Source organism: Elephas maximus, chromosome 16, assembly GCF_024166365.1.
Source record: "Elephas maximus indicus isolate mEleMax1 chromosome 16, mEleMax1 primary haplotype, whole genome shotgun sequence".
NCBI lineage: Eukaryota > Metazoa > Chordata > Mammalia > Proboscidea > Elephantidae > Elephas > Elephas maximus.
The window spans coordinates 80049276-80065126 of NC_064834.1; the positions used below are offsets into that span (position 1 = coordinate 80049276).

At 46.9% G+C, this 15851-nt stretch overlaps 1 protein-coding gene across 3 annotated transcripts in view; it reads left to right on the forward strand.

The window, feature by feature from the left end:
* The first annotated feature begins 7458 nt into the window (after positions 1-7458).
* GLRX3 (glutaredoxin 3) overlaps positions 7459-15851 on the forward strand; it is a 33162-nt gene continuing 24769 nt past the window's right edge. For 2 of the 3 annotated variants that reach the window (XM_049855262.1, XM_049855261.1), the window contains exon 1: positions 7459-7590. In XM_049855262.1, coding sequence (XP_049711219.1) covers positions 7502-7590 — 89 coding nt within the window. In that variant the 5' untranslated portion in view covers positions 7459-7501. Of the gene's footprint in view, positions 7591-13842; positions 14071-15851 lie in introns of those variants that run through there. The other variant, XM_049855263.1, reaches the window with a different exon arrangement.

Here is a 15851-nt window from a genome sequence, read left to right on the forward strand (position 1 = left end):
CCATTGCTAACACTTTGAGTGTCCAGTGTGTATGGAAGGAGCCCTGGTGTGCAGTGGTTAAGAGCTTGGCTGTTAACCGAAAGGTTGGTGGTTTGAACCCACCAGCCACTCCAAGGAACAAAGATGTAGCAGTCTGCTTCCGTAAAGATTAAACCTGTTGCCATCAAGTCAATTCCGACTTATAGCCACCCTATAGGTCAGAGTAGAGCTATTCCATAGGGTTTCCAAGGAGAAGCTGGTGGATTTGAACTGCTGACCTTTTGGTTAGCAGTCGAGTTCTCAATCACTGTGCCACCAGGGCTCCCGTCTGTAAAGATTCCCCTCAAACCCCCTTAGAAACCTATGGGGCAGTTCTACTCTGTCCTATAGGGTGGCTATGAGTTGGAATTGACTCCATGGCAATGGGTTTGGTTTGGGTTTTTAGTGTGTGTGACTGGATCAGACTAAGTGGATGTAGTACCTATGGATGGAGTGGTTGGTGCCACTGGGGGAATCCTCATCCCAGGAGTCTTATGGCTGCTTGGAATTTTGAGGCACCCTGCACATGCAATGCAGAGGACTTGAAGCTCCAACCTTTCAGTTGGCAGCCAAGCACGTGAACTATTTCCATCACCCAGGGCCTCCAGCTCAGGCGTGCAACCTCCCCAAGGTATGGCTCAGGCTCAGTGCTGAAGTCACAATGTCTTAAAGGGGAGAGTTCAACTGCTAGCCTTCAGGCCTGCTGACGTCAGTAGTGATGATTGCAGGGAAGGGCAGGGAGCAGCACTGGACAGGCTGTCCAGGAGTTTTTTTTTTTTAATTGTGTTTTAAGTGAAAGTTTACAATTCAAGTCAGTCTCTCCCACAAAAATTTATACACACCTTGCTATGTAACTCTAGCTGCTCTCCCCCTAATGAGATAGCACATTCCCTCTCTCCACTCTATATTTCCCATGTCCATTCAGCCAGCTCTAGTCTTCTTCTGCCTTCTCATTTCCCCTTTGGACAGGAGCTGCCCACATAGTCTCAGGTGTCTACTTGAGCCAAGAAGCTCACTCCTCACCAGTATCATTTTCTGTCTCATAGTCCAGTCCAATCCCTGTCTGAAGAGTTGGCTTTGGGAATGGTTCCAGTCTTGGGCTAACAGAGGGCCCAGAGGCCATGACCTCTGGGGTCTCTCCAGTTTCAGTCAGACTATTAAGTCTGGTCTTTTTTATGAGAATTTGATATCTGGGACTTTTTGTAGCATTTTCGTTTAAGTAGAGACTGGCATATGCTGGAAACAGTATGGTGCAGTGGTTAAGAGCTACGGCTGCTAACCAAAAGGTCGGGAGTTCAAATCCACTAGGTCTCATTGGAAATCCTATGGGGCTGTTCTAATCTGCCCTATAGGGTTGCTATGAGTCAGAATCGATTCGACAGCAATGGGTTTGGTTTTTGGTTTTTCGGTATATGCTGTTTTCTGAAAATTCCATTTAAAGGAAAAATCAGGATTTATAGAATGCCATATGTCTGTCAGTTCGTCGTACTGTGGGGGCTTGTGTGTTGCTGTGATGCTGAAAGCTATGCCAGCGGTATTCAGATACCAGCAGGGTCACCCATGGAGGACAGGTTTCAGCTGAGCTTCCAGACTAAGACAGACTAGGAAGAAGGACCCGGCAGCCTACTTCTGAAAAGAATTAGCCAGTGAAAACCTTATGAATAGCAGTGGAACATTGTCTGATATAGTGCTGGAAGATGAGCCCCCCAGGTTGGAAGGCACTCAAAAGATAACTGGGGAAGAGCTGCCTCCTCAAAGTAGAGTTGACCTTAATGACATGGATGGAGTAAAAAGCTTTCGGGACCTTCATTTGCTGATGTGGCATGACTCAAAACGAGAAGAAACAGCTGCAAACACCCATTAATAATCAGAACCTGGAATGTATGAAGTATGAATCTTGGAAAATTAGAAATCATCAAAAATGAAATGGAATGCATAAACATTGATATCCTAGGCATTAGTGAACTGAAATGGACTGGTATTGGCCATTTCGAATTGGATAATCATATAATTTACTATGCTGGGAACGACAACTTGAAGAGGAATGGTGTTGCATTCATTGTCAAAAAGAACGTTTCAAGATGAATCCTGAAGTACAACGCTGTCAGCGATAGGATAATATCCATACGCCTACAAGGAAGACCAGTTAATATGACTATTATTCAAATTTACGCACAAACCACTAGGGCCAAAGATGAATAAATAGAAGATTTTTATCAGCTGCTGCAGTCTGAAATTGATCGAACATGCAATCCAGGTGCATTGATAATTACTGGCGATTGGAACGCGAAAGTTGGAAACAAAGAAGAAGGATCAGCAGTTGGAAAATATGGCCTTGGTGATAGAAACAATGCCGGAGATCGACTTCGTCATTGCAAATACCTTCTTTCACCAACATAAGCAGTGAGTATACACATGGACCTCTCCAGATGGAACACACAGAAATCAAATAGACTACATCTGTGGAAAGAGACGATGGAAAAGCTCAATATCAGTCAGAACAAGGCCAGGGGCCGACTGTAGAACAGACCATCAATTGCTCATATGCAAGTTCAAGCTGAAACTGAAGAAAATCAGAGCAAGTCCACGAGAGCCAAAATATGACCTTGAGTATATCCCACCTGAATTTAGAGACCATCTCAAGAATAGATTTGACGCATTGAACACTAGTGACCGAAGACCAGATGAGTTGTGGAATGACATCAAGGACATCATCCATGAAGAAAACAAGAGGTCACCGAGAAGACAGGAAAGAAAGAAAAGACCAAGATGGATGTCAGAGGAGACTCTGAAACTTGCTCTTGAGCGTCGAGCAGCTAAAGCAAAAGGAAGAATTGATGAAGTAAAAAAAGGGCCTCTCGAGAAGACAAAGTAAATTATTATAATCACATGTGCAAAGAGCTGGAGATGGAAAACCAAAAGGGAAGAACATGCTCGGTGTTTCTCAAGCTGAAAGAACTGAAGAAAAAATTCAAGCCTCGAGTTGCAACAGTGAAGGATTCCATGGAGAAAATATTAAACGATGCAGGAAGCATCAAAAGAAGATGGAAGGAATACACACAGTCATTATACCAAAACGAATTAGTAGATATTCAACCATTTCAAGAGGTGGCATATGATCAGGAACCGATAGTACTGAAGGAAGAAGTCCAAGCTGCTCTGAAGGCATTGGCGAAAAACAAGGCTCCAGGAACTGATGGAATATCAATTGAGATGTTTCAACAAACAGATGCAGCGCTGGAGGTGCTCACTCGTCTATGCCAAGAAATATGGAAGACAGCTTCCTGGCCAACTGAGTGGAAGAGATCCATATTTATGCCTATTCCCAAGAAAGGTGATCCAACCGAATGTGGAAATTATAGAACAATATCATTAATATCATACGCAAGCAAAATTTTGCTGAAGGTCATTCAAAAACGGCTGCAGCAGTATATCGACAGGGAACTGCCAGAAATTCAGGCTGGTTTCTGGGACCGGGGATATCATTGCTGATGTCAGATGGATCCTGGCTGAAAGCAGAGAATACCAGAAGGATGTTTACCTGTGTTTTGTTGACTATGCTAAGGCATTCGACTGTGTGGATCATGACAAACTATGGATAACACTGCGAAGAATGGGAATTCCAGAACACTTAATTGTGCTCCTGAGGAACTTTTACATAGATCAAGAGGCAGTTGTTCAGACAGAACAAGGGGATACTGATTGGTTTAAAGTCAGGAAAGGTGTGCGTTAGGGTTGTATTCTTTCACCATACCTATTTAATCTGTATGCTGAACAAATAATCCGAGAAGCTGGACTATATGAAGAAGAATGGGGAATCAGGATTGGAGGAAGACTCATTAACAACCTGCGTTATGCAGATGACACAACCTTGCTTGCTGAAAGTGAAGACAACTCAAAGCACTTACTAATGAAGATCAAAGACCACAGCCTTCAGTATGGATTACACCTCAACATAAAGAAAACAAAAATCCTCACAACTGGACCAATAAGCAACATCATGATAAATGAAGAAAAGATTGAAGTTGTCAAGGATTTCATTTTACTTGGTTCCACAATCAACAGCCATGGAAGCAGCAGTCAAGAAATCAAAAGATGCATTGCATTGGGTAAATCTGCCGCAAAGGACCTCTTCAAAGTGTTGAAGAGCAAAGATGTCACCTTGAAGACTAAGATGTGCCTGACCCAAGCCATGGTATTTTCAATCGCATAATATGCATGTGAAAACTGGACAATGAATAAGGAAGACCGAAGAAGAGTTGACGCCTTTGAATTGCGGTGCTGGCGAAGAATTTTGAATATACCGTGGACTGCCAAAAGAACGAACAAATCTGTCTTGGAAGAAGTGCGGCCAGAATGCTCCTTAGAGGGAAGGATGGCAAGACTGCGTCTTACATACTTTGGACTTACTGTCAGGAGGGATCAGTCCCTGGAGAAGGACATCATGCTCGGCAGAGTACAGGGTCAGCGGAAAAGAGGAAGACTCTCAACGAGGGGGATTGACACAGTGGCTGCAACAATGAGCTCAAGCGTAACAACGGATGGCGCAGGACCGGGCAGCGTTCCGTTCTGTTGTGCATAGGGTCGCTATGAGTCGGAACGGAATCGATGGCACCTAACAACAACAACGTGTTAGAGGGGTGATTACTGCTCTTCTGAAAACGACTCAAAATGGCCCATTTCCCTGGTGCATCACAATTTCAGTATATTTTTAATTACAAAGCCAATCCATGCTCTTTGAAAAAATGCAGTGACAGAAGTGCATCCTGTAAAAAGCGAAGGTCCCCCCCCATTGAACACCTTTGGCAGTCTCCCCAGTGGTAATATTTTGCAAGCTACAGAGCAATATCACCATTAGGATATTGACGTGACCTACTCGTTTTATCCAGACTTCCCCAGGTTTACTTTGCTCACTCTTGTGTGGGTGTATTTAATTCTGTGCAATTTTATCACCTGTGTGGGTTCACGTATTCTCCACTACACTCAAGAAGATACAGAACAGTTTCTCACCACAGTTCCGTTGCATTTTAAATAAGGTAATGTACCAATTTCAGTAAATCCGTTTCTCAGTGTAAGACAACCTGTAACGTGGCTCCAAAAGGCCACTTTTAATCCCTGCAGCAACACCCTCCCACAGAAAATACAAAATCCAAAAGTAAATAAATAAATAAAGTGAGCCATAAATGAAAGCCTCCATGTAATTTAAATTTTTCTAGTAACTACATTAAAAAGGTAAAAGGAGGTAAATTTAATTTTATCAATATATTTCATATAATCCAATATATTCAAAATATTATCATTTCAACATATAATCAGTATCAAAATCATAAATGAGGTATTTTACTTTTTTTATACTGAATCTTTGAATCAGTTGTATATTTTACACTTAGAGGCCCATGGCCGTCGAGTCGATTCTGACTCACAGCAACCGAGTAAGGACAGAGTAGAACTGCCTCGTGGGGTTTTGAAGTTGTAATCTTTACAGAAGCAGACTGCCACATCTGTCTTCTGTGAAGTGGCTGGTGGGTTCAAACTGCCAACCTTTTGGATAGCAGTCAAGCACTTCACCACTGCGCTACCAGGGCTCCTTCAATCTTCCTTACTTATTATCCAGCTTTAGCATCCCTCTGAGGCAAATGAAAATACAACAGCTTGGGTCACATGCACCTTAGTTCTTAAAGTGACCTCTTCGCTTTTTAACATTTTAAAGAGGCCTTTTACAGCAGATTTGCCCAATACAATACGTCACTTGGTTTCTTGACTGCCGCTTCCCTGGGCGTTGACTGTGGATCTGAGCAAAATGAAATCCTTGACAACTTCAATATTTTCTCTGTTTATCATGATGTTGCTTTTGGTTCATTTGTGAGGAGTTCTGTTTTCTCTATGTTGAGATGTAATCCATCCTGAAGGCTGTAGTCTTTGATCTTCATCAGTAAGTGCCTCAAGCCCTCTTCACTTTCAGCAAGCAAGGTTGTGTCATCTGTATATTGCAGATTGTTAATGAGTCTTCTTTCAATCTAATGCCACGTTCTTCTTCATGGAGTCCAGCTTCTCGGATTACTTGCTCAGCATACAGATTGAATAAATATGGTGAAAGGATACAACCCTGACACACAACTTTCCTGATTTTGAACCACACAGTATCCCCTTGCTCTGTTCAAATGACAGCCTCTTGGTCTTTGTATACATTCCATATGAGCACAAGTAAGTGTTCTGGAATTCCCATTCTTCCCAATGTTATCCATGATTTGTTATGAGCCACACAGGCGAATGCCTTTGCATAGTCAATAAAACAAGGTAAACATCCTTCTGGTGTTCTCTGCCTTTAGCCAGGCTCCATCTGACATCAGCAATGATATCCCTGGTTCCACGGCCTCTTCTGAATCCGGTTTGAATTTCTGATGAACAGCAGCAGAACGTTGTCTGATATAGTACTGGAAGAGGAACACATCTGGTTGGAAGACACTCAAAAGAAGACTGGGGAAGAGCTGCCTCCTCAAAGTATCAAAAAAAAAAAAAAAAAAAAAAAAGTCCGCCACCCTCAAGTCCATTCTGATTTATAGCAACAGTCTAGGACAGAGTAGAACTGCCCCATGGGGTTTCCAAGGAGCAGCTGGTCAGCAGCTGAGCTCTCAACCACCGTGCCACCAGGGCTGGGGCCTCAATGTATGGTCGACCTCAATGATGTAAAGGGAGTAAAGCTTCGGGACCTTCATTTGCGGACTTGGTACGACTCAAGATGCGAAGAAACAGCTGCAAACATCCATTAGTGATCAGAAGGTGGAATGCAGACATATGTGGTTGAATCTAGGAAAACTGAAGTCGTCAAAATTAAGTGAAATGCAAAAAGATCGCTGTCCTAGGCATGAAAAAACCCCACTGCGGTTGAGTGGATTCCGACTCAGCGATCCTAGGCATCAGAGAGCGGAAATGGACTGGTACTGGCTATTTCGAATCAATCCTACGGTCCTGTGGTCTATGCTTATAGTAGCCCTATGGCCACCATAATGGGTATCGCAGCCACATGGCTACCTGACAGTCACGACCCTTGGCATGAGGATTCCAGGTTCCCAGTGGAAACCCCTGGCCTGGGCCAGGCGCCAGCGCGGCCTCTGTCGTTTCACGATCTCGGCTGCAGAGTACAGAGACTCTGGGGCGGGGCCCGCGGGACGGAAGAGGCCTGCGGGGCGGGGCCGCGGGAGGGGCGGGGCCTGCAGGGGGCGGGGCTTGCAGGGCCGGTCCGAAGGGGACATGCGCAGGCCGGGAGGGGCGGGGCGCGAGAGACGGCGCCCTGCGGGGCAAGTCGCTCGGGAGGCGGGGCCTACCGGGCGGGTCCCGCGGGAGGCCGGCGCAGGCCGGGATGGGGCGGGTCCGGGGGCGGGTCCTGCGGGGGACGGCGATCCACCTGCGCGCAGCGAGCCGGCGTCGCGGCCCCGCCCACCGAGCCGCCCGCGCTCGATTGCTCCTGTCTGGCGGCGGCAGCATGGCGGCGGGGGCGCCCGAGGCGGCAGCCGCCGTGGTGGAGGTTGGCTCGGCCAGGCAGTTTGAGGAGCTCCTGCCCGTCAAAGCCAAGTAAGCGGGGCGGCGAGCGGCGGAAGTTAGGAGCCGTGGCGGAGGCCGTTCGCGAGGCCCGGCCCCACTGGAAGGCCTGGCCGGCTCCCTCCCGCCGTTCGGTCGCGGCCTCGGTGGACCGCCCGGCCCGCGGACGCCCCATAGTCCTCATTTGGGGTTCAGAGCTGGACGGCCCAGAGTCTGGCTTGCTTTGCCTGGGAGAGTCAGCAGTGCGGAGGCCGCCCCCCGCCCGGCCGCTGAAGTGCGGCTCCGGGGGCGCGGCCCGGCCCAATTGGCGGCCCGGGCCCGTGGACCCGACTCTCCAGCCTCGGGCCTGGCCATTCTGGGGTCACGGACGCGGTGACTCAGCTTAGCAGTCTGGGCGGGGCCGGAGACTTGGGTGGGTCCTGGAGAGCAGGGGGCGCTGAGATCCGGGTTGGGCCTGGAGCAGGGGGCTCTGAGACCCGGGCTGGGCCTGGAGGGCAGGGGGCTCTGAGACCCGGGCTGAGCCTGGAGGGCAGGGGGCTCTGAGACCCGGGCTGAGCCTGGAGGGCAGGGGCCTCTGAGACCCGGGCTGGGCCTGGAGGGCAGGGGGCTCTGAGACCCGGGCTGAGCCTGGAGGGCAGGGGGCTCTGAGACCCGGGCTGAGCCTGGAGGGCAGGGGCCTCTGAGACCCGGGCTGGGCCTGGAGGGCAGGGGCCTCTGAGACCCGGGCTGGGCCTGGAGGGCAGGGGGTCTGAGACCCGCGCTGGGCCTGGAGGGCAGGGGGTCTGAGACCCGCGCTGGGCCTGGAGGGCAGGGGGCGCGGAGACTCGCGCTGGGCCTTGGGGTGCGAGGGGTTATGAGACCTGGGCTGTGCCAGAAGGGCAGGGTCCTAGAGACCTGGTCTGAGCCAGGAGGCGGGGGAGGGGGGGGGGCGCGCGGAGACCCCAGCTGGGCCTGCAGGGCAGTGGGCCATGAGATCCGGGCTGGGCCTGGAGGGCAGGGGCTCGGAGACTCGCGCTGGGCCTTGCGGGGCGAGGGGTTATGAGACCTGGGCCGGGCCTGGAGGGCGGGGGACGCTGAGACCCGGACAGGGCATGAAAGGTGGGGGATGCAGAGACCCCCCGCTGGCCCTGGGTAGGGGGTGGGGGCGGATGGGGAGGGCGGGGGTCGGAGACCTCAGCTGGGCCTGGAGAGCGGGGAATGCGTCAGTGGGGACCCCAAGCCCGTGGGTCCGACCTCTCTGTGCAGACTGTAATCGGACAGGTCGCACTTGTCTGTACTGTCTCTTAGCGTCACTTTGTAGAACGTACCTGTCACCAGGAAAAGCAACCAATCAAGCCGTACCAGGGTTAGGCAGTTCTGTCTTCATTTTAAAATTATATTTTAAAGTTTGTTGGTACTCAGGTTGCCACAGGCAGGGATTTCCTGTTTCCTGAATCAGTGTAGTCCGAGTTGGCTCAGGTTGGCCCACGTGCTTCTTGCCCTTGAGAAGACTACAAAGGGATGCCCTGAAAACGTTTTTGGATAAATGGAAGCTCTGAACTATATGCATGCTTGCAGGTAGATGCTTGCAGGGGTGAATGCTTACAAGTAAATGCTTACAGGAATGCCGATGAGCGCTCCTTAGTAACAGTGCCACCTCAGCTCTAGAGCCCTGGAAGGACTGAGTTCAGATGGAAGCTCTAGTGTCAGATTGCGTGGGACCAGATTCCCAACGTGGCCAGTTACCAGGCATTATGGGACCGCTGGGCCAGTTTCATAAGCAAGCGTCAGTTTCCTAAGCGGTAGAATGGTTTAGAGTAGTACCTACCTCCTAGGGTTGTGTGAGGATTAAACAAGACTATGACTGTAAAATACCTAGCTCGTTCGTTGTCTGGCATGCTGAAAGCACGTGGAGATGTTGACTGTTACTGTTTTCAGTATGGAGCGGAGTGCCTGCATGGAGTTCACAGGCCATAAATGCTTAATTGATCTAAATTCAGTAGAAGTTTGTCACTGAATTTGAATTAGAAGCGGGTAGTACTTTGTGATTTTTTCAATGGAGAGTGCAGATGAGATGGGGGCTTGCCTTTGTTGAAGATGGGGAGAAGTGACAGATAACTCTTCTGGCTGGCCATGCTTTATGGAGGCAATGAAGTCCAAGTGCTAATTAAAACAGCTCTTTTGGCATTTCAGGCTTACCTGGGAAATTGTTAAACGAGGGGAAATGAGGTTTACTCATTGATGAGCACTGGACTCTGGTTCATCCTGCACTTTTCCACACAGATCTGAAGGCAGCAAAATTACGGAGGACATGAGAGGTGGCCTCTGGAAGCAAGTACAGCTTGTGTGGACCTGCCCTTGATAAACGTTTTCAATTTACCGTCACCTGACTTTGGTTTTTTTGTGTGTTTTACGTTTTTTTTATGCTTCATGTTGTAAACAATCTTTAAAATACCACAAGGGGTAAAGGCTTAAATGTAAATACCAGTTAGATGTATTCTTGCTACTGGTCTGTACTTGAAATGACCCAAAAACCCTCACACCCTTTCTGTAGTAATTAGCGTAAAAAGGCACGTGGGACACAGGATCTGGCATCTGGGGAAGGAACAATCTCTGCCTCTTGTGAAAACGTCAGCATTCAGAACATGAGGTAGTAAGTAGCCCTGGTGGAGAAGTGGTTAACAGCTACAGCTGCTAACCAAAAGGTTGGCCTTTTGAATCCGCCAGCCACTTCTTGGAAACTGTGGGGCAGTTCTCTGCCCTATAAGGTCGCTATGAGTCAGAGTCGACTTGAAGGCAACAGGTTTGGTTTGTGTTAATGTAATCATTTAAAATCTTTCCAAATCATCCCTTCTCAGTTTTAAAATTTGGTATGAATTGAAATTTTTTTTTTTTTTTTTTGCTTAAGCTATCTAATTAGATTTTATAAGTTGCTGAAACCTCAGTTGGCCTACACAGTAGGGCTATTAATACCCATTTACAGAATAATTAAGAGGTTGTGCCCATGTGTAAAACACCTAACAGAGTTTAATATATGGTGGTGTTTAATAAATGGTGGTGGTTGTTAGGTGCTGTCAAGTCTGTTCCGACTCATAGTGACCCTCTGTACAACAGAAGGGAACACTGCCCAGTCCTGTGCCATGCTTGCTCTTGTTGTTACGCCCCAGCCCATTGTTGCAGCCACTGTGTCAATCCATCTTATTTTTCTCTGGCCTTCTACCAGAATGGTTCTCAAGAGCATTCTGGCTGTACTTCTTCCAAGACAGATTTGTTCATTCTTTTGGCAGTCCGTGGTATTTTTAGTATTTTTCGCCAACACCACAACTCAAAGGCATCAGTTCTCCTTCAATCTTCCTTATTCATGGTTCAGCTTTCATATACATAAGAGGCGATTGAAAATACCTTGGATTGGGTCAGGTGCACCTTAGCCTTCAAGGTGACATGTTTGCTTTTTAACACTTGAAAGAGGTTTTTTGCAGCAGATTTGCCTAGTGCAATGCGTCTTTTGACTCCTGCTTCCGTGGGTATTGATTGTGGATCCAAGTAAAATGAAATCCTTCACAACTTCAGACGTTTCTCTCTTTATCATGGTGTGCAGATTTTTGTTTTCTTTATGTTGAGGTGTAATCCGTACTGAAGGCTGTGGTCTTTGAGCTTGTGTTATCTGTTGTTGTTGTGTGCCGCCTAGTTGATTATGACTCATAGTGACCCCATGTGACAGAGTAGAACTGCTTCATAGGGTTTCCTAGGCTGTCATCTTTAGGGGAGCAGATTGCCAGGTCTTTTTCCCTTGGAGCTGCTGGTAGGTTAGATATGTTGGCCTTTCGGTTAGCAGCAGAGTGCCTAACCATTGTACCATCAGGGCTCCTTGTGTTATCTGTAGGGTCAAAACACTTGTAATAATAATAGAGAAAAAACTCCTTATTGAGCACTAATGGTTTTACTGACAAAGAGCTGAGATTTCACCACTGTCTAAAATTACCTTGGCCAGGATTTAAACCTGGACTTTCTCTAAATATTTTCCTCCAACAGTGCACTGTGCGATAATGGAAGGGACACTGTTACAGATAATCGAAAAGAGGATGACATCATTTGTCTTTGTTTTGGGTTTATGTCCTTATACTGTGCCTTAGGTACTTAGTGGTCTGACGGAAGTTTAGTGTCCATGAGAACATTGAAAATAGCCATCAGCATTAATATAGTACTTTAACGTTTCTAAAGTGCTTTTATGTTTTTGTTTGATCTTCTCAGCATCCCAAGGTGTTAGGTGTTGCTGTATTACAGATGTGGAAGTTTAGAGCACTTAAATTATGGTACTTTTTCTGAGTCTTGTTAGTAGTGATGAAACTGAAACTTGAATTCAAGTTTTATGTATCCTTTTTTATTTTTGCATAGCTGACTCATACTGTTATAAAGTTTGGAAGCCTGTTGTAATTTCTTAAATGTAATTATACTGTGAACATTTTCCCATGTCATTATTCTTTGAAAACATGATTTTCATAATATTGTTATGAGCCCTGGTGGCACAGTGGTTAAAGCACTTGGCTGCTAACAAATGTTGGCAGTTCGAACCCACTAGCCACTCGTTTGGAGAAAGGTGTGTCAGTCAGCGTCTGTAAAGATTTGAGCCTTGGCAACCCTATGCGGCATTTCTACTCTGTCCTACAGGGTTGCTATGAGTCAGAACCAACTCGATGAAAGTGGTTTTGGGTTTGGATAGCACTGCTACAAATTTAAAAATATATTGTTCAATGTTAGCGTTTTCCAGTTATTTGCTATGTAAAACAGTCTGAAAATACCCATAAACATAAAACCTTTGTCTCTTTAGTTACTTCACTAGGATAGATATTTGCAAGTCTGTGAAACATTTCTGGAAAGGTCCAAATTTAATTCCCACCAGCAGAGTGTGACAGCGCTTGTCTCACTTTATCTTGTTTGTCATTTAATTTAATATTATAATTTAAAAAACTCCTTTGCCAGTTTGGTGAAAAATGTTGTTTGCTAAGATGAATTTTGACAGTCGCATACAGATTGTATGCTGAGTAAATAATCCAAAAAGCCAGGCTATATGAAGAAGAACACAGCATCAGGATTGGAGGAAGACTCATTAACAACCTGTGATATGCTTTGAGCATCCTTACAGAAGTCTTTGTGTTTTCTTTCCCTCTGTCCCTTAGGCCTTGGAGTCTCCACTGGGTCCTGCATTGCTGGGGGATAAGACAGGATCCCGAGGGGGAGTTTGAGGGGCCAGGCCCAGATGTAGCGTGCATCACTTCACCCACAATTCCAGGGCCACAAACAACTACAGGGAAGATTGGGAAATGTAGTGTCGCCGCATGCCCAGGAGGAGAAGGAAGCCGGGTTTGATGAAACACCATAGCCTCTGCCATAGACCCTGAGGCCCACCTACTCACACTGAAGCTGCTTGCTCTGCTGGGTCAAACCATCCCCCATTGGACTGGGGGCTTCACAGTGTATCCTTTCTTGCCCCGGGGGACCTTCTTGTAGAGCCTCCACTTTCCTTGTGTGTTCCCCGGGACAGCTCTCCCATTTTCATCAGGCCCATCTGTGACTCCTGTCCTCCATTTTCCTTTGTCTCTGCAAATGGTCTTGCTTCCCACCTGAAAGAGAACAAGGACTCCAAATAACATCTTCCTCAGCCCTCCTCCCCCCACCTAAAAAACCCACCTCAATACCTTCATATTTATCTGTAGCCCCACCCATGCTTTCCCTTCTCCCCTGACTCGGGAACCTGCCCTCTGCTAGGTGAAGTGTGCTGTGCTCCCGGTTCCCTCTCCTGCCTCCGCGGAGACCTTGCGTCTCTCCCTTCTTCAGCCTCTCCCTCTCAGTTTGTACTGTCCTTTCACAAATAAACGTTCTGAAGATTTTGTCGTTTTAAAAAAAAACGGCCCTTCCTTCGATCCAGTCTTGCCCTCTGGCTGGTGCTCTGTTCACAGCCAGACTCTGAAACGGTAGACTTCTCGCAGTCTCCTTCCTCATCCTCAGCTCTGTCCCTGAGGCCCTCGAGTCTGCCGTGTGCTGCTGTTCCATTGAGGCTGTGGCACTGAAGGAAATGGTGCATTAGGTCTGGACACCTGCTGACCCTTCCTGCTGCCTTGGGGGTTGCCACTCTTTTTTTTTTTTTTTCAATTTTATTATGTTTTTTGGATTTAGGTGAAACAGCGTGAGTTAGTTTCCCATTCAAAAATTTATCTACAAATTGTTTTGTGACAATGGTTGAAATCCCCACAATGTGACAGCACCCCCCCACTTTCTACTCTGGGTTCCCCATGTCCATCCGTCCGGTTCTCCTGTCCCTTCCTTCTCAGCTTGCTCTTGGGCAGGTGTTGCCCGTTTGGTCTGGTATATACTTGATTGACCTAAGAAGCACGTTCCTCACCTGTGTTGGTGTCTGCTCTATAGGCCTGTCTAACCTCTGGCGGAAAGGTGGACTTCGGGAGCGGCTTCAGTTCTGAGTCAGCAGGGTGTCCAGGGGCTGTAGTCTCGGAGGTTACTCCAGTCTCCGTCAGACCAGTAAGTCTGGTCTTTTTTTGTGATTTTAATTTTCTACATTTTTCTCCCGTTCTGTCCAGAACCCTCTATTGTGATCCCTGTCACCGTGGCTGGTGGTGGTTGCCGGGCACCATCTAGTTCTAGGCTCAGGCTGGTGGAGGCTATGGTTCATGTGGTCCTTTAGTCCTTTGGGCTAATATTTTTCTTGCGTCTTTGGTTTTCTTCCTTCTTCTTTGCTCTGGACAGGTGTTTGGGACTAGTAAGTGTGTCTTAGATGAGTGTTGATGGGCACCTCGGTTGTTTCCGTCCTTTTGCCTATGGGAGTAATGCAGCGAACGTGGGCGTACATGTCTATTGGTGTGATGGCTCTTATTTCTCCAGGATACATTCCTGGGGGTAGGCTGGCTGGATTGGATGGCATTTCTATCTCTAGCTTTCTAAGTATGACACTCTTCTTGGCACTCTGTCCTTTACCCTTCCTATCTCACTTGGCCCCTCTTTGGTCTACTACGTGGGTTTTTTCCTTCTCCTGTCCTAACTCAATGCTGATGAGCCTCAGGTGTCCGACCGTGGGCCTCTTTTTTTACCATCTCTGCATGGGTGAGCCTTCTCCTGAGCCTAGTGGCGGCACTGCTGACTTGCTGATTCTCAGATCTGTAGATCAAGTACAGACTCCTTTCCTGAGCTCCAGACTACCATATTAACAGCCACTGGAAAGCTTGGTGGCCTAGTGGTTAAGTGCAGTGTCTGCTAACCAAAAGGTCAGCAGTTCGAATCCACAGGCGCTCCTTGGAAACTCTGTGGGGCAGTTCTACTCTGTCCTGTAGGGTTGCTGTAGTTGGAATTGACTTGATGGCAACGGGTTTTTTTTTTTAGAATAGACTTCCTTTCTTTTCAGGTTGGCAACTTCTATACTATGTATCTTGGCTAGTGTAACTACTAGCCATCAGCCACCAAGCCAGACATACTTGGGACTCAGCCCTAGACTTCTGTCTCGTCTGTCACCGGATCCTGTTCTACCTCTTAAATCCCCCTAATGCCTCCCCTGGGTTCCACATTCTTGGCACCTAGCTGTAGACACTTACCACTCACCCATATTATTTTACCGGGCTTTACAGTTTGTAGACCTGGTGGCGCAGTGGTTAAGTGTTTGCCTGCTAACCAAAAGTTTGGCAGTTCGAATCCACCAGCCACTTCTTGGAAACTCTATGGTATAGTTCTGCTCTGTTTTATAGTGTCGCTGTGAGTCAGAATCAACTCAATGGCAACAGGTTTTTTATTATTTTTTTTCCTTTCCTTGCCCACATGTTGGTTGTTCTTGGTGCTTCCGTCATGTAATTAATTCATATGTGTGTGCGTGTGTGCATATGTATGTATACATACACATACACACATACATGGTTTTTACATGTTTTACTCATGAGTTTTTTGGGGAGGAGAAGGTTATATTTGAATTTAGAATTCTATAAAACTGAAGGATTTTCAGTTGAATATGAGAACAGACATAAAAATACCTTTGCCAAGAGAATTTTATATGAAAATAGTTAAGATCGATGTACCCTGAGATTCCTAAGAATTTAGTAAGCTGTTTATTAGTCTGTTCTTTTTATCTGTGCATATAGTCACTTTTTAGAAAGTGTTTTGAAGCATAGTGTATATTATAAGAAAGTATAAAAGGATGTCTTTGGAAGAGTAGTTCCATTTTTTCCTTGTTTTCTGCTGGCCCTTCATGTTTAATACTTGTGCCTCCTGTGGCCACGACTCTGCCCCTTCATCCACATACCATGTATACAGTAAATGCT